The following is a 20,701-nucleotide window of genomic DNA, read 5'->3' on the forward strand; positions in this document are numbered from 1 at the left end:
TATCTTTTGGATTGATAAAAAAAAGTGTATAAATTGCAATTTTAAAATTTGAAATTAATAAATAATTAATAATTAAAAAAATATTTTGAATAAAAAAAATAGTTTTATATATTTAGGTATTACGTAATGATATTTGCTTATAAATTTATATAAAAAAAAATAAAGAAAAATGAGATATGCGTAAAGCAAGATGAAAGATAATACATGAAGTTGATAGAACATAACTATCACTTTAATTAAATCACTAATAATTTAGAAATTTGTAGATATTATTTTGTGGATATGTATGTACTATTTTAAGTCCTTAAGTGCGTAAATTTTTTGATTTTTTCTTGGATAAATAGTTATCATTGACATTCTAAATTATTTTTAGATGTTTTTATGTTTATTAGTTGAAAATTGTTGTTAATTATTGAAATGATACAATATGTGTTAACACATGAAGAGAAAAATAAATGAAAAATATGTATTTATTAAATATTTAAGTAAATGGTACATGAAATATTTTATATTAAATGAAACATAATTAATCGTGAGAAGTGGACGTCTCAACAATGTAAGACATGGTTTTTTTTTATCATGTGTTTAATAATATGAACACTTTTTGGACAGATCATATTGTTTCTTTATGTCCATCTCGATCTTTATATATCTTGAACTAGCTTCACTTCTCTTTATTTGATGTTCTTTTTATGTTTGAATTTGAACCTAGTATTTAATAAATATAAAAAAATAAATAGTCTTTATTTATGAATTCACAAAATAGGTTTTTATAAAAATGAGATACTTATTTTAATATATACATAAGTGAGATGTAGATGTCAAAATTAAATCCTAAACCTTAAACCTTAAACTCTAAACAAACATCCATTATATCTGTAGCTTTTAAATTTTTTACAATCACAACACAGTAAGAACAAACTGTAGCTTGATGGTCATACTCTATAACTATTAACAAAGATTTTTATTGTCATATAACTTTTTATATTATCTCATGAAAATATAAATACCAACTGTAATTTTATTATATATATATATATTAAATTACTAACATTGTATTCATATCATATAACAAAAAGGAGTTGAATGGGATGTGATACAAATATAAATATAAATTAAATCTTAATAATCAATAATAAAAAAATTACCAATTTTTTTAAGATTTAATGATTTTTTATTACTTACTGAAAATATATATTACTCTTATAAGTGTCCTGTTACACTATTCCTATTATAAATAAATGAAGAAATAAAAGAATTAAAAAGAAAATTTAGATGAAAAATGAAAAAGATATTATGGTTAGATCCATTATGTTAATCTATTGATTAATAGGATATTTAAGATCCGTTGTCAACAGAATTTATTATGAGAAGTAACTGATTTTGAAAAGGATAAAGTAAAATCGCATGGAAGAGGGGGAAAAATGGGAGGAATAAGGAAGAAAAAGTAGAAACACTAGAATTTGTTTTCATTTAATTTAAAACCGTTCTTCCTTCTGTTCCTCCCATTTATGGAGCTTTATGCTTCGTCGCCGCCACCTTCCTCCGATTTTCCCTCCAATTTCTCTCTCTAAACCCTAATTCCGCCCAATTCTCCCTCCGCCCGCCATGTTCCCCTGGCGGAATTTTGCCAAATCCGCCGAGGCCACCTTCTCGCGCTGGGCTCTCAAGAGGGTTTGCAAGTTCTTCCTCAAGAAGAAACTTGGCCAGTTCATTCTCGGCGACCTTGACCTCGACCAGCTCGACGTGCAGCTCTCTCAGGGAACAATTCAGCTCTCCGATCTCGCTCTCAATGTCGATTTCGTCAACGCCAAGGTATTCCAGCTATTATCGCCCCTTTTTTTTTTTATGGATTGAAAGTGCTGAAAGAAGGTATTAGGATGTAAGGAATAGCAGAAGGAAGCCTAACTTGAATTAGTTGTTTATTAAATTCGGTCGTGTATGTATGGTCAAGGTTAGGATGTAAAGTCATGTGGCTTTCTGTAACTTGTCGTTTTGGCCAGCTAGGTGAGACTTAATGGTTCGCTTTGGTTCTGTCAATTTGTTCTTTTTCTTTTTTGTTGGTAAATACAAGCTTAGATGAATTTTTGGTTCGGTAGGGTCAGGTAAGGCCTTGAGGCTCAAAATATGGTTTTCCGTCAATCTCTTGTGATAATATAGTGCTGTCACTTGATATGCTCCTCATACATGCATCACCTCTCTCATAAGGACTAAGGATCCTTTTGGCAAATAACATAATGAAGGTCTCACTGAGTAGGTACTCATAATTGTTTTTATACAAGATATAAGCTGTTTTCATAAACTATCGTAGAGTGGAATAAGCTGAAAACAGTTTCTGGACTGCCAGATCATAAGCTCTTTCAAATGGGACCTAAGTACGTCAAATGGTGTTTGTTATAGGAAAAATATGAATTCTTAATGTAGGGTAAGTTTTATCACAAAGTAAACATTTAGGATTGTTTTTATAGAATTGGATGGTGTTCTCAGCTAAAAAGCATGAAGGGTATTTATTTATTTATTTATTGTTAACTTATCGCCTTCCTCTGCAAATGTTTAACAGTTTGGTAAGACATCATCCATAATGATCAAAGAAGGTTCAATTGGCTACCTGTTGATTAAAATGCCATGGAGTGGTAAAGGTTGTGAGGTTGAAGTGAATGGGCTTGAATTGGTAGTTTCTCCGTGCTCAGATAAAGTGTCAACAAGTGAAGATGTAACTTGTAGCATGGATAATAGTGATAATCATCACCACAGATACAGCTCAACGATGACTGAGCACGAAATATCAGATGATGCTGAGAAGTTGGCTTCCATGGATGTTCACGAAGGTGTGAAAACTATAGCAAAAATGATAAAGTGGTTGCTCACAAGCTTCCATGTTACAGTAAAAAATGTAATTGTTGCATTTGATCCATCTTTAGATAAAGTAGAAAATAAGACATATCGTCGTCATGCCTTAGTTCTTCAGATTTCTGAAATACAATGTGGAACTAGTCTGTCTGAAGATGCTGATTTGAATGTTGATGTCCTTGGAATAAGCCAGTTAACAAACTTTGTAAAGTTTCATGGAGCAGTTATTGAGCTTCTCCAAATAGATAATGAGGATTTTTACTTTCAGCATGAATCAAGGGCAGGATGTGATGAACCTGTTTTGGGGTCAAATATAGAAACATGTCCAGTCTTGACTGGGAACAAAGGTGGATTTAGTGGAAGTATAAAATTAAGTATTCCTTGGAAGAATGGCTCCTTGGACATTTGCAAGGTGGATGCTGATGCTTGTGTTGATCCCATAGTGTTAAGATTTCAGCCTAGCTCTATTAAATGGCTATTGCAATCATGGGAAACTCTTAAGAATCTGAACAAGGATGGCAAAGGTTGCACAAATCACAACATAAGAGGACCTGCCCAGTTAAATTCTACATTGTTACGTCATTCATCAACTTCAGTTTCTATTACCAATGCTCCCAGTGAGAGTATAACTGCTGGCGGTAGTTTGTCAGCTGAATACGCTTCTATGATCCAACCTGAAACCCTTGCTGAAGATTTACTTCCTGCGGCTAATCTTATATCCGATTGGGTACCATTATCTGCAGACACAAATCATAATAAAGATGGTATTCAAGAACTTGATTTTGGGGCAAGGTAGGTCCTTCTTTTTCCCTTTTAAATGTTATCATTATTAGAGAAACATTTAATTGAAGTAAATTGCTATTGGCAGTCTCTCTGGATACCTTGACAAATGACAATTCTGAAAATCTTATTGAATAGGAAACTTTCTTATGCTACTTTCCAATTAAATATTTGTCATCAATTGATCCTTCCCTCCCAAAGAGAAAAATAAACTCTCCAGTAGAAAATTTTGAAATTCACTCAAATATCTCTACTGGATGTATGTGTTACAGATGAGTCTAAAAGCTTTAAAATGGAAGTATAATTTGTGTTCACTGTATCATCAATTCAACTTTATGGTTACTCTGAGGTAAACTTTATAATTTGTATACTTTTTGCAATTTTACCTAATGTTAACAATGTAAAGAAATATCACTTCCTTAGGATATCTACTATGCACATGATAGCTAAATCAATTAGGTATTTTTAGGAGTTTATAGGTCTTCCCTACCTTTGTTGACTCTGAATCTGTTGATAATTTTGTTATGGGAATTCTGCAGTGTGGACCAGTTTTTTGAATGTTTTGATGGAATGAGAAATTCGCAATCAGCTTTAGGAAACAGTGGAATGTGGAATTGGACATATTCAGTTTTTAGTGCTATTACTGCTGCATCCAGCCTTGCTTCTGGATCTTTGCATATTCCATCTGGTACTTAATTTTTCCAGCTATTTTTGTAGTTAATTTGTTATAGAAACTTTATAATCTTCAATCTGTTTTGTTTAAACTTTTTATATGCATTTCACTCTTGCATATTGCATTTTTTCATGTCTATATACAAGTAAATATACAGGAGCTAAACTACTATTTCTAATGTTTGTGCTGAACAAATAAGCATACAAAATATATACTGTTTCCTTTTGATAGTTTGTTATTCACTAATGTTTTTTATGATATTAACAAACAGAACATCAACATATGGAAACCAATTTCAGGGCAACTTTTGCTGGAGTATCAATTGTTTTGTCTAGCTGTGTTGATGAACAGAATACAGTTTCTGATACTGAAATTGATCACATGGCTGGGTTACAAATTGATTATCTTGGTGCAGAGTGCAATGACATTGTTTTTGCATTGCAGGTAAATTTTGCTTCTATGCTTTACCCAAATCCCTTTGCAAAATCTTTACCCATGGCTTCATGCTTGCTTTGAGAGACCTATTTATTTACCTGTATCTACTCTGATACTTGTTTTTGAATAAATTCCTCCACTAACTTTTAATGCATTGTGATCCCAATAGGTATGCCCTCAAGGCATGACTCTTGATGCAAAGGTGAGGCATGTAGAAGTTGCTAATTTTGTGAACATTGGAATTGATGCTAAAAATCAAACTGCTTTGGTTCAACACCTACAAGCTAAGGTCCTTGATGCTCTCCCTTCGTCTACCTCTTACAATATAGATTCACATTCATTAATTGGGCCTGTTGCGACAGATTTTCCATTTGGAAATAATGATTGTTTGTTGAAAGTTACACTGTTTAGAACTTCTGGTGTCACGAATTGCCAATTTTCAATGCAATCAAGTTCATCTGATGGTTGCCTGACAGGAAAGACATCATTCTCACTGAACTTGCCCCCATTTATTTTTTGGGTTATCTTTTCAGTAATTAATGTGCTCATGAATCTGCTAAAGGAAGTTGATAAATCACTTGGGATGCATAATAAAGAAAATATAATTCTATCTGAAGAATCAGATAACAAGTGTGGACCGTCTCAGAGTAATATGAAGGAAGGTTCTAGTCCCTGTGTGACATCTTTCTCCACAACACAATGCTTGCACGGTGATATATCAATTTCTAATGCAAGAGTGATATTGTGTTTTCCTTTCGGAAGGGACGAAGATTATAACAATTCATTTCCCTGGGAACAGTTCTTTGCTCTTGATTTTACTTCACTGTCACCTTTGAACAATGGTAGCACTCCAGATTATAGTCAAAGTTCAAATGCAAGTTCGAATAAAAGATTTCCTTCTGTATCTGCCCAATCTCTTCAACTGAGTTTCTGTGATCTTGACATCTACTTGATCACATCAAGTAATGAGAATGGTGGAATCATATCCTATGATGCGCAGAATGAGAAATTTTCTGCTAGCTGCTTCTTTTCTATATTTCATAGAAGAGGATGTTTCTCTGTTTTTCGTGTTGTTTGGCAAGGGGGTAAAGTGACTGGTCCTTGGATTGCTAAGAAAGCCAGATTATTTGCTAATTCAGAGGAAAGTAGGGGCAAAGAGGACACTGGAAGAAGGGGGCACGAGTTTGTGTCTGCATCAACAGTGAAAGATCTGGAAGATTGGAAATCTCAAACTCAACAAGAGATGATTTTAAGCTCATCGTTTCTCATACATGTCCATCTATCTCAACTTGTGATTAACGTGAATTATTCTCAATATAAAGGCATACATGATCTTCTACATCAGACATTGAATGCATTGACATGTGTGACTTCTAAGGAAGCCAATGTTGAAAAGGAATCTTCTGTCTCACAATCATCAGTATTTTTGGAATGTGATTCTCTTGAAATTCTTATTGATAGGGATACATCTGAGAGAACCAAAAGTTCAATCAAGAGTGAACTTCCTGGAATTTGGTGTCAGTTCAGGCTGAAAGTTCAAAAGTTTGAGGTGCTGTCGGTGACCAATACTGGCGGCATTAAGGCTGCAAGTTTCTTCCGATTAGCTCATGGTGAAGGCAAGTTGTGGGGGTTTGTCACTGGACTTCCTGATCATGAGTTTCTTCTGATTACTTGTAGCAACTCCTCTGTGAAAAGAGGTGATGGAGGAGGTTCTAATGCATTATCTTCCAAATGTGCTGGTTCTGAAGTCATTTGTCTCTCTGACCCCGAGATTTCTGACACTGTAACATCCATTACTGTCAGTTGTGGTACGATTATTGCTGTAGGTGGTCGTTTGGATTGGTTTGATGCAATTTCATCCTTTTTCTGTTTGCCTGCTTCTAATACCAAAGGGGTAGGAGATACTAGTATTTCAAAGAAGGAACATAATGTCTCTTACACAACTTCTTTTGTTCTGTGCTTGATTGATATTGCTTTGAGCTATGAGCCTTATGTGAAGAATCCTGTAGTTCAGAGTGAACTGAATTCAGAGTCTAGCTGTTCACTTAATGAAGATATGAGTGAACAATGTGTTTCCTGTTTGTTGGCTGCATCCAGCTTAACTCTTTCAAATTCATCTTCAGAAGACACAGTTGGAAGTGTTTTCCAAATCCGAGTGCATGACTTGGGGCTTCTACTTCATTTAATATCAGAATTGAATTCTGTGTCTGGCATTTATAGTGTTGAACATCTTCAAAAAACTGGTTATGTTAAAGTTGCTCAGGAGGCTTTTATGGAGGCGATTTTGAAAACAAACTGTACAAGTAGTCTTCTCTGGGAACTGGAATTATCTAAATCTCACCTTAATGTGGAAACATGCTATGACACAACTGCTGGTCTGATTCGTTTGGCTGCCCAACTTCAGCAATTATTTGCTCCTGATGTGGAGGAATCTATTGTGCATTTGCAGAATAGGTGGCATAACGTTCAACAGGCACAACAAAGGAATGAATTTAAAATTGAAAATAAGAATCTTAGATTTGACTCTATGTCTACAATTTCTGAACAATGCTCCCCTCCAACATTTTCAACGGATGGATCTAGTATAGCTGGCTGGATGGATGAAATATGTGAAGATGCATTTAAAGTAAATAACAATAATGCATCCCAATCTTATCCTTTTGGATCAGGGATTCCACTTGACGGAAGCTTAATCGAGGTTGGTCAGATGAATTTCCATAAGCCTGAAATTCTCTCTCATGAATTAACTTTGACTGAGCCAGTGAGTGTGCTAGGACCAGAAGGTAGCGATACTTCATTTCTGCAAGAGGGTTGTTTTCCAGAGGTTATAGAAAGCTATTGTTTGTCTGACTTATGCCCTCTGTCGGAGCTATCTTTAGGTATTCATTGTGATGAGCTTTCTAGACACAAACTGAGGAATGTGGAACATAAAGAGATTGAAAGAGGAAGTGGTAGATGGTATGGAGGCACCTCTCTGAAAGTATTAGAAAACCACATTGCAGAGGAAAGCAAACAATCTGAACTGGAAAAGGCTGTAGATCATCGAGGCATGCTTTTATCTGACGATAGCTCATCACATGGTGAAACTTGTGGACGAGTAATTCTGAAGAGAATTGATATAAGATGGAGAATGTATGGTGGTTCTGACTGGCTTGACTCTGAGAAAAGTGGGCAGTATTCTGGGAGAGACACATCTATTTGCTTGGAACTTGCATTATCTGGGATAAAATTTCAGTATGACATATTTCCAGTTGGTGGACTACATGTATCTAAGATGCATGTGTCTGTTCAAGATTTTTATCTCTATGACAGAAGCCATGATGCACCTTGGAAACTGGTAATTCTGAAAATTTAGTTGCTTATTCATGGTTTTACATCAAACATCTTTAAACTTACAAGTTAATATCTCTACTTTTAAATTGGAAGGTATTAGGATATTATCACTCAAAAGGTCATCCTAGGGAATCATTTTCAAAAGCATTTAAATTGGACTTGGATGCAGTTAGACCAGATCCTCTTACTCCCCTTGAGGAGTACAGGTAAAGTGCCATTCTAACTGTTTTTTTTGGAATTTGGAAATGGTATGGTATTGGTATCCCCTTTGTAAACCATACCATTAGTTGTGACTGAAATAGGCTGACTGGTTTGGGAATTGCTTCAACTTTCTTCAACTATTAGGTGACTAGGACATTTTGACTACAGTATAATATCATGGTGATGTATATGTTAATAAATATACACAAGCAATATTTGATATCCTGGTCTTTCTTCACCACTAAAGTTCACTTGATTACAGCATTCCCTAAAACTTAAAATAATATAGGAAATATTAAGCATGAAGTATGTCATATATTACACGCTTTTCTTTCTCCTTTTCAGGTTAAATGTTGCTATTTTACCTTTGTTGTTACATCTCCATCAATGCCAGCTTGATTTTTTTGTTGACTTCTTTGGGAGAAAAAACACATTGAAGGATCAGTTTTCTAATAGTTGTCAAGATTTTGAGGGTTCAAAATCATTGCCCGAGAAGACTAAGAAAAATAAAGATTGTGTATTTCATTCAATTGCACCAGAGGCGCTGCTTCCCTACTTCCAGGTGAGTTGTGTTCTATATTATTCTTGTTTTGCTATATTTTTGGACTGTACAGTGTTCTACTGCAACATAAAGTGTTTAAAGAAAGACGGAAATCCCAATTATTATACCTATCAATCCATTTTCCTCGCTAAGTGTTGTATTGAATTGAACTGTTGTTCCCATCATGTTGAAGAAAAACTTGTGTTGTGGTCTAATCCCCATCTTAAAGCATATTTAAGACATTAATTGATAAGCTTTTCTTCTACGTGGTAATATTAATGTATTCATATATTTATTTTGGTTTCAGAAGCTAGATATATGGCCTATTCTTGTTCGGGTGGATTACAGTCCGAGTCGTGTAGATCTAGCAGCTTTAAGGCATGGAAAGTATGTAGAGCTTGTCAATCTTGTCCCGTGGAAGGTAAAATTTCTTCAATTTTTAAATTTTATTTATTTCCTATTATTGATTAAGTTTAGATAAAAAGTCCAGCCCAGCTTTATACCCCTGGTTGTCCTCTTTCCTTTCATACTTTAGTTTTATAACTACCCATATTATCACCTGATGGGCTAATTGTTATACAGTATAGCATCAATGCTTGCTATTTTAGTGGGGGAAGTACAATTGGCAGATAGGTGGTTTTTATCAAGCTACAAAGAATGTACAGGACAACTCTGTTTCCTTATATTTGTCTGTTTCAAGATATTCTTCAAATAATAGACTATTATCTTTTAAACTGAGTTTGATGTGTTTGTCGACTCATATAGGACTATTATATTATATGGTGTCGTAATGACACTCCTGGTTTTGCACCCTGAAAATCATATAAAAAGCATTGTACCCTTTTTATTTTCAATGATTAATGCAAAAAATAAACTATTTGTTGCAAAAAAAGTAAATATAAATATGTTTTGTATGTTGTCCCAGGGGGTCGAGCTTAACCTGAAACATGTTCATGCTTCTGGCGTCTACGGTTGGGCCAGTGTTTGTGAAATTACTGCAGGGGATTGGTTGGAAGATATATCTCAGAATCAAGTATGCTAACTTGGATTATATTCCTTGGAAACGTCAGGGTTACTTTTTAGCTCTCTTCATTTCTAATATTTACATTGTTCAATATGTAGATTCATAAAATACTCCGGGGGCTTCCTACTGTGCGATCATTGATTGCAGTTGGGGCTGGTGCTGCTAAGCTGGTTTCATCACCAGTAGAGAGCTACAAGAAGGAGCGGAGAGTGCTCAAGGGTGTGCAGAGAGGTAGGTTGTTGATACATATTTTTCTGCTAGTTTTATCTGTATAATTTAGATTTATGCTCGAGATAATAAAAAATAAGCCAGCTACAGCAGTAGAATTTATCATATTTATGAGGTATCTGTTGGTAGTGCTAACATTTCTGCAATTTATTTAGATATTGAAACATGATACTAACCATAGAAGAATCACACCACAAAAGCTTGCTGTTGTAGTTGGTGAGCCCAAATTTTTATAAACATCACGCTTACCCTTCCAATCTGGAACTCCACTTTTATAACTTCCAATTAGATCTTAACATCCAATCACACTTTGCAGCCCCAAAGGTCTTGTTGTGTTCCGGCCATTTGACTATAATCCCAAGTGAACCCGGCAATACTTGTATCACCTCTGTGCTATTCAATTTCAATTGAGAGAGATGGTGGAGAACTCTGGTACAAATTGATAATAACCTTGGGAGAACCATACTATATCTTAGAGAAACTGAACGAGAGAAATTTTATTGGTTGTTCAACAATCAATGAAATGAATGTTACAAGTATTTATAGTGTTTGCACCGTTCAACTGCTGTGTGCTACCGCCTAGCTAATATGAATATTACAATGGAACTATACACTAGCAATTCTTACTAACATCCCCCCTCAAACTCAAGGAGGACATTTTTCAGAAGAAAAATTCTTCACATTGTGTTTGCTTCGAAGAAACGTAAATCGAGCTGAAGATAGTGGCTTTGTTAGAGCATATGCCCACTGATCAAGAGCAGGGATATGATAAATATAGAGCTGCTTGGCCTGAATCTTCTCTCACACAAAAAAAAACATCAATCTCCATGTGTTTAGTTTAGTACGATTATAAAAAACTGGATTGTGAGCAGTGGCTATAGCACTTTGATTGTCACATAAAAGTACTGGAGTAGTGTAGGGCATATAGTGGTTTGTACATAATCTTTCACTGGTAAATAAATAGTCTCCAGTTGCAATAACTTATACCATCACTCTTAGTGTTCCTTATGTTGGCAGTTGGCACTTCTGAAGCTTCCATTGCTGAATTCAGTTTTCTAAATCCATTTGAATGATTATAGGATTTTTTGCTTAGTTTTCTGGACCATTAATGCTGAGTTGCTCTACTCTGGCTCAGTTTTCGTTGTAATATTAACAAATCTTTGTAGGTACAATTGCATTTCTTCGAAGCATTTCTCTTGAAGCTGTTGGACTTGGAGTTCATCTAGCTGCCGGAGCCCATGACATTCTCCTCCAAGCAGAATATATTCTTTCAAGCATACCTTCTCCAGTTCCACTGCCTGTGAAAGACAAATCAAAAACAGATGTTCGATCCAATCAACCTAAAGATGCCCAAGAAGGAATTCAACAGGTGAAATGTCAAAATTATTGAGAATGATATGTTGGTCTTGTCTATGTCTGACGTCTTAAACACGTGTTAAGTGAAAGGACAGAAAAGAATGTGTCTTCGGTAAACGCAATATGAATAATCTGATCTGAAGCTGCCTGTAGCACTCAATTTATTTTCGTAAATACCATTTGACTTGTTGAAACCATTTGGATTAATTGCTTGCATCACATAATCTATGTTTAGATTTATTTACTCATTCCCTCAGGGATCATGATCATGGATGCTTGTACAAATCACCAACATTCATTGTGTTAATTTTTTTTTCCTTGGCTACATTAAGGTTATTTTTCTTGGTTTTATAGGCTTATGAGAGTCTTAGTGATGGCTTGGGAAAATCTGCTGCTGTGTTAGTTCAGAGCCCCTTAAAAAAATTTCAGAGAGGTTCAGGTGCTGGACCTGCCTTGGCTGCTGCTGTTCGAGCAGTTCCTGCTGCTGCCATAGCCCCCGCTTCAGCTTGTGCTAGTGCTGTACACTGTGCTCTTCTTGGATTCAGAAATAGGTCTGTGATAGAGCTGACTTGACTTTAAGTAATTCTTTTCTCGAATGGAAACTTTGGCTGTTCCGTAACTCCTTGACTTTTCCAAAATTGGATATAACTGGTGTTTCCCCCCCTCCCCCTTTACAGCCTAGATCCAGAACGTAAAAAGGAATCCATGGAGAAATATTGTCCAGCACAACCCTGGGAAGAAGACTGATTAATGGTGCCATTAGTGACATTGCTTTATCTTCGTACTAAAATGACATTAGAATTTTAACATTTAATATATATTTTTAACTCTGCAGATTATTATGTGAGGATTGATTAGTTGATACTCTCGCTTCCCTTACCAAGCAGATTCAGAAGAGCTTTTCTTTAATTTGCTGGGTAGTCTCTCGTGTATCATGTGAGTTGAGCCTCCATTCTTAGTAAAAGATAACTCTATCAATTGAAGTAGTGCATAAAAAGGAATCTTTGGTGGCTTGTTAATTTTGAATGATATCTCTAGATGGGTGCTAAGTTCTTCATACTACTATCATTATGTATCGACTTCAGTAAAATGTATGAGATACCTTCTGACAATAACCATTGATTCCTGAACGTTGTTTTTTGAAATAGCACTTTATTTAATAAAATCATTGCGAATCTCATTTCTGTCTTAAGCTGTAAATTGAGCTCTTATTTATGCTTATAGTCTTTCTTGTGTTTCATTTCCCACTTCTAAATATGTGCATTGGCTGCAGATGTAGAGTTACAGAACCAGCCAGATGATTCTTTTGTATCAGAGATTCTGAGTAACTGTATATACTGTAAATATGGATGGTGCTTGTTAATCTTATTCTTATTCAAACGGGTGTCATTGTAGGTATAATGACCCAATTGATGTAGTTAGATGTACATAATATCATTCTTTGAAAATATTGATATTTATGTATAATGCCTTTATTTGTTGTAAATAGTGAATTGTGTTCAAAATCCAGCTTTTTTCAATCCTTTAATTTTACTGAGGTTAGTTAGTACCGGAAAAGTGTTGACAATGCAGTCTCTCAATAATGTGGCAATTTTATGTTGCCAATGCTTGTGGCGATGTTTTTCACATGTAAATGACAAAAGAGAAATATTTATTTATTGTAATTGCTGATTAGTGTAAATTATTGATTTTTTACCGTGAATATTTTATTCTGAATAGGTACTACGAGTATCAGATTTGTATTATTTCTTGTTGGCTCTTGACGATACAAGAAGGCCTAGTTTGATCTTTGGTTTCAAATTCTTTACAACAAAAATCATGAATTTGCTATAAAGGTCTGTGCTGAAGAGGTGTGTGCCTTGGTGAACTTGTTCTATGTTGGGAAGTGTGATATTAGTATGCAGATTTATGCTATATGGTGTATAGCTTCTCAAATGTTTCAAAGTTGAGGTTTAAGGAATAACAAAGGGAGGACAGGTTTTTCTTTTTTATTAAGTATTCTCTAGTTTAATAATTTATAAAAGAAAAGAAATAAACTGATAAATTATAACATAGTTAGTGCTTTAATCTTTTACTTATTTTATTTTTATAAATATCTTTTAAATAAAAAAAAACTCTTTAAAATTTTATTCTTAGTCATACTGTTAGAGTATATTTGGGTATAGGTTTCTGTTACAACTGTGATTTGTTTGTGATAGTTTTAGTTACTCTTTGTATCTTAGCTCTATATGAGAGAGACTCTTTGTACCCATTCATAGTTGAGCTTGAATCACCTTCTCCAACATCTCAACTCATAATTCAAACAACCTCTGCTGAATTTCACCTATTTGAGTTGCTAAACTTGATACTTCTAATTTTCTGGTGTGGAAACTAGAGCCAATTCTGAAGGCTCATCGACTTCATCGTTTTTTCATAGGTTTGGAAAATCCTGCTTATTGAAATTGGGAATACAACATCGCAATGTCAAGAAAGGAAATCATACAATATAAGTGTTTCTCTAGTCTGCATAAAAGCCATTAGAGGTCCTCTATACCTTTTTCTCCTGCATCCCCATAATTTCTAACTCTTTTTTTATAATTTTTTAAAAGGTTTAAATATATTTTTTTGTCCAAGTAGTATAACCTTAAATTAGTTTTTGTTTTTTTTTCAAACTTTAAACTTCTTAGATACTTCTAGTAAAAAAATAGAAAAAAAAACTATTAGAATGAAATTTTACTAGTATTTTTTTTTTTGCATGTTACAAAAGAAAAGTAAATTGTATTATAATATTCATATTAACAATAGGTCATTATAAAATGTTTTAACATTTTAATTTACATTAAAAATCTGTTTCCCATTTAAAAATCAATTGGCAATGATCAAATTTTAATAGTTTCCTTATTATAGGTACTCATTATTATAGGTACTCAAAGGTCTAAAATCTGGACTAAAACAAAATTGATAGAAAGATAAAAAATATATTTAACTTTTTTTAAATGATCATTTAACTTTTCAAAAATAACTTTCAAATTACTTGTTCTAGAAATATTCTAGAGGAAGTTTTTTGGAATTTTCGAAACAATTTTTGAAATATACTTTTAATGTTTTGCTTAATAATTTAATAATAGATCAAAATAACTTAATTTTTGAAAAATTAAAAATCGAAAATACAATTAATATTGCAAAAATGACAATAAGTGTATCTCTCTCTTCGATTTCTTAACCCACAAAATCTTACATTTTAACGTTTTATTAATAATTTATTTTTTCAATTATAATTATTTTTTTGAAACAAAAATATAAGAATTGATATATTTATTTATACTAGTGTTTTGTAAAATATTTTTAATAATACAAAAATAAAAAGTAAAAAAAATATATTAACCAAATTTTATTCTATTTAAAATGAGAAAACCAACTAAAATTACGCAATTATAACAATATAAAAATTGCAAAGTTTATATAAAAAAAACACTCAATTAGAACAATAAATATTCGTGGGGACTTCATAAAAGTGGTCTGAAATTGATGATTAAATTGTCTATCACAAAGAAGTTTTTCCTTTGTATTTATCATAATGCAAGATTGATTGAGATGAGAAACATTATTTTTAATATAATTATTATTATTATTTTATTCATATTTGATATGACACATACATAGAATAAGGCATAGAGATTAGAGACATATAAAGAAAGCTTTTAGGACCACAACATGTCTCTTTCAAACTATGTTTTTTAACTTATTCATTCTATTGTATCATCACAAATAGAATGAAATATGCTTTAATTAATTAATTTAAAGAGAATATTTATAATCATGTCACGTGAAGATAGAGTGTCACTAGCTAAAGGAAAGAAAAGAAAATTAAAGATTGAAGAAGAAGAGCATGATGATTACTTAAGAACAAGTGGTTACCATTTATGAAAAGGTTACTTTTTACTTTTTGAGAGATTGAAGATGAAAAAAAAAGTAATGTGAGAAAGTGATGCAAATAGAAGTTTATAAATAGAAATTTGAAAAAGATGAAAAGGAAAATTAAAATGGAGTTTTATTGATAAGTAGAATGGTTGAAATTGAATCCAATAACCATTTGTCATGTGATAATCAACTAAAAAGTTAAAGATTTAAATTTTAAAATAAAACTGATTAGTAGATTTTATTATTGATAAAATCAACAAACTAATTTATTGATATTTTCAAATATTGTCAAAATTATGGGTGGCAAAGCGGGCAGTCCGTCCCGCATTGGTCCATCCCGCGTTTGACCCGCAAAAATGTGGATTGGGTTGGTCCGTCCCGCAAAGTTATTATGGGCTAGAATTCTTAACCCGCCTCGCATAAGAGCTGGCCCGCGAGTTTGCGGACCAGCCCGCGAGTTTGCGGACCAGCCCGCGTTCTTTTTTCTTTTCTTTTTTTAAATTAAATATTTTTATTTTTTTTACATTTTGTTCTTAAAAAATTGTCAAATAAAACCTATATATTTTTTACTATTAAACCTAAATTCTTTTTCTTCCTTTTCAAACATAGTCAAACATCAAAACATTAAACATTATCAAATATCACTATTCTTCCACTTCCAAAACATTAAAAATACCTAATTCCAAAACATTAAACATAAACATAAATATTAATTCAAAAATATTAAACATAAACATTATTGACGCGATTGTGTTTCTTTCTTTGAAATTTTGTGAAAACCTAATTGCGTTGTTTTGCTGTTGTTAAGTGTCAATTTCTTTTTTCTTGTGGGTTAGCGGGTTGAAAAGGTCAGTCCGTCCCGCGTTTTTCACCAACGGACCGTAGACCGGCCCGCACGACCCGTCCCGCTTTGCCATTCCTAGTCAAAATAATATAATCATAACTTTGTATTTGATGTGATAAAAAGAATTTTTTTTCAAATAATTAAAGTACAAATGAAAAAAAACATCAATTAAGAAAATCAATTATAAATGACTAGGACTAACGTAAAGTAAGTAAGAATGTGAATTTCTAAGTATTTAAAATAACATTAATGTATTATTATTATTATTATTATGTCGATTATTCATTGAAGAGGAGAAGGTTATAGTAGAATATTATAAAGAATGTAATTAATATTCTACATAAATAGATGAATATCAATATTTAAAAAGTAAGTTTATTTGAGTAGCCGATCCAATAAAAGTTTATTTGGGTAAAGTTAAAAATATTAAAAATGAATTAAATATAATATAGTTTTTTGGTAAAACAGTCGAAGATATTATTTTTTTTATCAAGATGAAAGTTGTAGATTGAGGATGAAATAATCTCAAGAGATAAAAGTAATAATACATAAAAAAGTTTATGCACAAAAAAGAAGTGATTTCGTTATTAATTGAAAAAGATGTTAACAAAAAAAAATTCTGAAAAAAAAAATATTTGCCAAATAAATCCAAAAGAACTAAGATAATATCCAACCACTCCAAAAGATATCTATACATTAGATTTTTTTATAAGGAAAAAACAATTTTATACTTATGCTTAATAAACATCGAGTTAAGTATAAAAACAATATTTCCTTTCTTGTTTACTAATTTCTTACAAAATTATTTTTTATTATTGTTAATTACTAATTTATAATTCATAAATCGTTCCTATTTCTTTCTTTTATTTCCAAATATCCTATATATATATATGTGTACTTTCAATTATTTCTTTTCGACTTTTTATTATTTAAATATCATAAATGAAGTTATATTGATTATTTAATTTAAATATCAGCTTATTAAGCTTACATTTTTTTTCAATAAACTCTATTTCCAGTTTCGAATTTAATAATTTGTAAAATTAAAACTCTATTTAATATATCTAAATTTGTTGATTGTAAACTTAAACAAAAAGTATTCCAAATTCTCATAGAAAACAATAGCATTATGCAAAGTTAAAAAAAATACCAAAATTTACATCTATTCCATTTACATTGGTGTATCATAACCAGAGTCTATTATGTTTGTTTGCATGTATTGCAATGATGATTGGTGAATCAATCTGTTTCATGGTCAGGTGCAGGAGAATACCATGCAGGGTACCTTCCCATGGTTCTTAGAAGCTTAGTGTATGGTGAATCTGGCATTTTTGCTTCTTCTTCTTCCTTCAGTTGTTCATCAGTTTTTGGCAATCCATCAGGTATAGGACACTGTTTCTCACCTTCTGATTTCACATTCTTACTCAGTTCTGTCTCCTCTTTCTTCACTTTTTGCATGCCTGCTGCTATTCCATGCAAACATCCTATTAAGGATTTTACACCACCAGTCTCCAGAATCAACTTCTCTATGTCTGCTTTTGGAGACTCTTTCTGCATAATTAAGAACAACAAAACTTACTAAATTCAACATCCAATCACAACATGAATCTCACTGACAGTTCATGCTTTTTCAAGAAATGAACACAGCTTGGCACTGTATTGAAAAATTATAATTTTTTCTATATATTGAAAAAATCAGAATCATTTTAAAGTTTGTTTTTAAAATATTTAATAAGTATATTAAATCTACCTTAGTTACTCTGATATAGTAGAATGCTTCCACTTCTCACTTTAACTCTGCTATTAAGTTTCTTTTTATTTACAGTGTTTGAAACAGGGAAGGGAAAACAAAAGAGGGGAAAACTTGAAAAATGAATTAAAATATAAAAAACTTGAAATTCTAAATGTTTTATTTCTAGAACTAATTAAGGGTTACATAAAGTTTCATTTTTTTTTCTCCTTTTCATTCTTGGATAATTTTAAGAGAGAAATAAATCTACTAAAAAAGATTTATTTCTGAGAAATAAAATAAAAGACACAAGAAAACAGAATAGAGATATCTTTCTCTAAATTGCAGCATAGTTCATCATCAATCACACAAGGTATAGAAATAAGAACATACTTCAAGATCTTTCAGCTCAAAATAAGCCTGCCAGCAACTGTAGGATTCATCACCTTCAACCGTTAAACAATAATCTGCAAAATTCAAAACACAGCACCAACAATGAATTCAGATCACTCAACAACAGATCATGATGAAAACCATAGTCAGATTTCACTGTTTATAGCAAAAGGAAAACAAACATCAAAAGGAGTGAATAAATCAGAAAAGAAAAACTTCAAGTGATACCCCAGATAAAAATACTCAAAAGGGGTCTTGTGATTTATCAAAAAGATGCGAAATTTAAAAAGATGCAACAAACCTAAGATTTCTTTCTCGGATTTCTCGATCAGAGGAGGGTCTTTAAGGGCCCTTTCAAACTTGGTTCGGCTAAAAGGTTCGAGCTTGGGAATGTAGGGTTGGTTCCTGGATGAAGAACAAACAGCAAAGGAAGCATGTCTGGTTGAAGAGGTTGGGAGAAAGAGAGGTGCAGAAGATGGAGGAAGCAGCGTTGCCTTCATGGTAAACGAAAGGTGTTGTGTGTTCTTCAGCAACAAATAGGAGAATGAGAACAGAGAAAAACAGAAACAGAGTTTGTTATTAAAGATAAGGCTATTGAAGAATGATTTCAGACACAACAATGCATTATTAAATACCAAGTTTCTCCACTTGGATAAGGATGATGTTGTTTTACATTTTATTTTATTTTTTTAATTTTAGTAGTTTATCTGAAAAATTAATAAAAATGTTATTTGGACAATGGTCAATGAAAAAAAGTCAGTATTTGACAACTGTTATATATAACAATCTAATTTTAAAAATATTCTATTAATTTATCCAGTTGTAAAACTTCTCAGTATGCTCTTAAAAATTAATTGAAAAGATTATAAATTATTTTATACATAAAAAAAATAAAGACCAAATGATTAATTATTTTTACAGTTTTTCAAAGATACTTGAACGTTTCTTTTAGGAAATTACATAAATATTATAGTTTTTTTTGGAATACGGTTTTATGAATAAATATTCAAATGAGCCATTATGCGATACAATTATAAATGAATGTATTTATATGTTTTTTTTTATGGCTATTACAATATTTGAATTATTAAATTAATTATGCGAAGATAGATTTAAAATAAAATAAAACTATCAAAAGCCAATCGAAAATATTATTTGGGATCCTTTTTCTTAAACTATATTTAGATTGTTTGACTAAAATCAGAATGTGATATTTAATTTGAATAGAGTTGCAATTAGATATAACATTTTATTTCGAAATATATGAATCTAATAGAAGAAAAATAAAAATTCAGAAGAAAAAAAGCATAAAAGATAATTTGAAAAAGTGGTGTTTTGTGGGGTTTGTTTGTTTTGTTTTGTAGCGAAAAGAGTGATACAAATACGACTGATATTTTACAACTGTTTTAGATATTTATTCACTCATTTTTTTTCTTCTTTTAATTAATACTTTTTTCTTAAAATAGGTTTTTTTACTGTTTGACTTTTCGTCATTTTTAAACAGTATTCAATTTGTTCTTTTATGTATAACTTATTCACAAAATTATATACTTCATTACAGATTTAATAAAGATCTACATGAAATATATAGTCTTTTAAAATACAAATTAAACATAATATATATATATTTATGAAAATAAAATAACAAGTAAAATTATAATTTTTATTCAGATGTTGTTCCTAGAGTATATTTGTTCGTGTATATATTTTTTATTATTCACTTAAATAATATTAAGTAGATAATTTGCTCGAAAGCTTAATCAAATTATTAAAACATCTTATTTTAATCTTATTTTACGAGTAAAAAAGCGTATACTAAAAAAAGTCTAATATTGGTGTCACGCAGTGTATACATTTATTAGATTTAGTTATTTTTAACAATTTTATGTTGTTTTTTTAGTTTATGTACTATATAGAAAGACCGTTATAAGTATAAACAAATAATTATATTGTGTAAAAAAAAATTATAGAAATTTATAATTTTAATAAAAGTGTATTCTTTCAATCTTATTCTTATGTTCTTTTATTGATTTTTTATTGATTATTGTAGTGAATCTAGTAATTGGTGTTATTTATGAAAATAAATAAAAAATAAAAAAATTGAAGACATGACCACCTAATTTAACATGAAGAAGTTCTATAAAATTAATGTTTTAGATCGTGAAGAATTGTTTTTATATATAGAAATTACACTATATTTTTTTATATTTTTTTATTCCATCTCTATGCATATTTTCATCCATGTCAAATGGAATATGAGTTCAAATAACAGTTAAGGAATTTAAATGATGTTCATATTCACCTCTTAAATGGTTAAAATAAATATTAAATGGATATATATACTAAATTTTCTTTTTTTTAAGAATATTTAATATAAAATTATATATTTTTGTTGAAGATTTCACATTTATTAA

At 31.5% G+C, this 20,701-nt stretch overlaps 2 protein-coding genes across 5 annotated transcripts; one reads left to right on the forward strand and one right to left on the reverse strand.

Moving 5' to 3' along the window:
• Positions 1–1,366: 1,366 nt before the first annotated feature.
• ATG2 (autophagy 2) lies at positions 1,367–13,475 on the forward strand. Of its 4 annotated transcripts, none has more exons than XM_068610054.2 (15): positions 1,367–1,815; positions 2,561–3,642; positions 4,170–4,318; positions 4,575–4,747; positions 4,908–8,075; positions 8,165–8,277; positions 8,618–8,834; positions 9,121–9,234; positions 9,739–9,846; positions 9,936–10,068; positions 11,232–11,434; positions 11,776–11,972; positions 12,099–12,174; positions 12,257–12,357; positions 12,695–12,930. In XM_068610054.2, exons 1-13 carry the CDS (start codon positions 1,609–1,611, stop codon positions 12,166–12,168), a joined length of 5,934 nt encoding a protein of 1,977 aa, XP_068466155.2. In that variant the 5' UTR covers positions 1,367–1,608; the 3' UTR covers positions 12,169–12,174; positions 12,257–12,357; positions 12,695–12,930. The 4 variants fall into 4 exon arrangements, with proteins under 4 accessions (XP_068466155.2, XP_068466156.2, XP_068466158.2 ...); XM_068610055.2 differs by lacking the exon at positions 12,695–12,930 and adding an exon at positions 13,141–13,475 and having other exon boundaries at positions 1,369–1,815; XM_068610057.2 differs by having other exon boundaries at positions 1,369–1,815; positions 8,172–8,277.
• Positions 13,476–17,271: 3,796 nt separating this feature from the next.
• MEE14 (maternal effect embryo arrest 14) lies at positions 17,272–18,898 on the reverse strand. The gene is made up of 3 exons (XM_068610058.1): positions 18,589–18,898; positions 18,288–18,361; positions 17,272–17,716 (listed from the first exon to the last, which is right to left on the reverse strand). Exons 1-3 carry the CDS (start codon positions 18,785–18,787, stop codon positions 17,405–17,407), a joined length of 585 nt encoding a protein of 194 aa, XP_068466159.1. The 5' UTR covers positions 18,788–18,898; the 3' UTR covers positions 17,272–17,404.
• Positions 18,899–20,701: the final 1,803 nt, after the last annotated feature.

Source organism: Phaseolus vulgaris, chromosome 3 (assembly GCF_051622355.1).
Source record: "Phaseolus vulgaris cultivar YP4 chromosome 3, ASM5162235v1, whole genome shotgun sequence".
Taxonomy (NCBI): Eukaryota; Viridiplantae; Streptophyta; class Magnoliopsida; order Fabales; family Fabaceae; genus Phaseolus; species Phaseolus vulgaris.

Excerpts from the sequence above, each read along its gene's own strand:
- MEE14 (XM_068610058.1), bottom strand. The coding sequence starts at position 18,787 with ATGAAGGCAACGCTGCTTCCTCCATCTTCTGCACCTCTCTTTCTCCCA. Across the intron at positions 18,362-18,588 it reads ATCCGAGAAAGAAATCTTAG|ATTATTGTTTAACGGTTGAA; the intron begins GTTTGTTGCATC and ends TGAATTTTGCAG. Across the intron at positions 17,717-18,287 it reads TTGAGCTGAAAGATCTTGAA|AAAGAGTCTCCAAAAGCAGA; the intron begins GTATGTTCTTAT and ends TTAATTATGCAG.
- ATG2 (XM_068610054.2), top strand. The coding sequence starts at position 1,609 with ATGTTCCCCTGGCGGAATTTTGCCAAATCCGCCGAGGCCACCTTCTCG. Across the intron at positions 4,748-4,907 it reads ACATTGTTTTTGCATTGCAG|GTATGCCCTCAAGGCATGAC; the intron begins GTAAATTTTGCT and ends TGATCCCAATAG. Across the intron at positions 9,847-9,935 it reads AAGATATATCTCAGAATCAA|ATTCATAAAATACTCCGGGG; the intron begins GTATGCTAACTT and ends TTCAATATGTAG.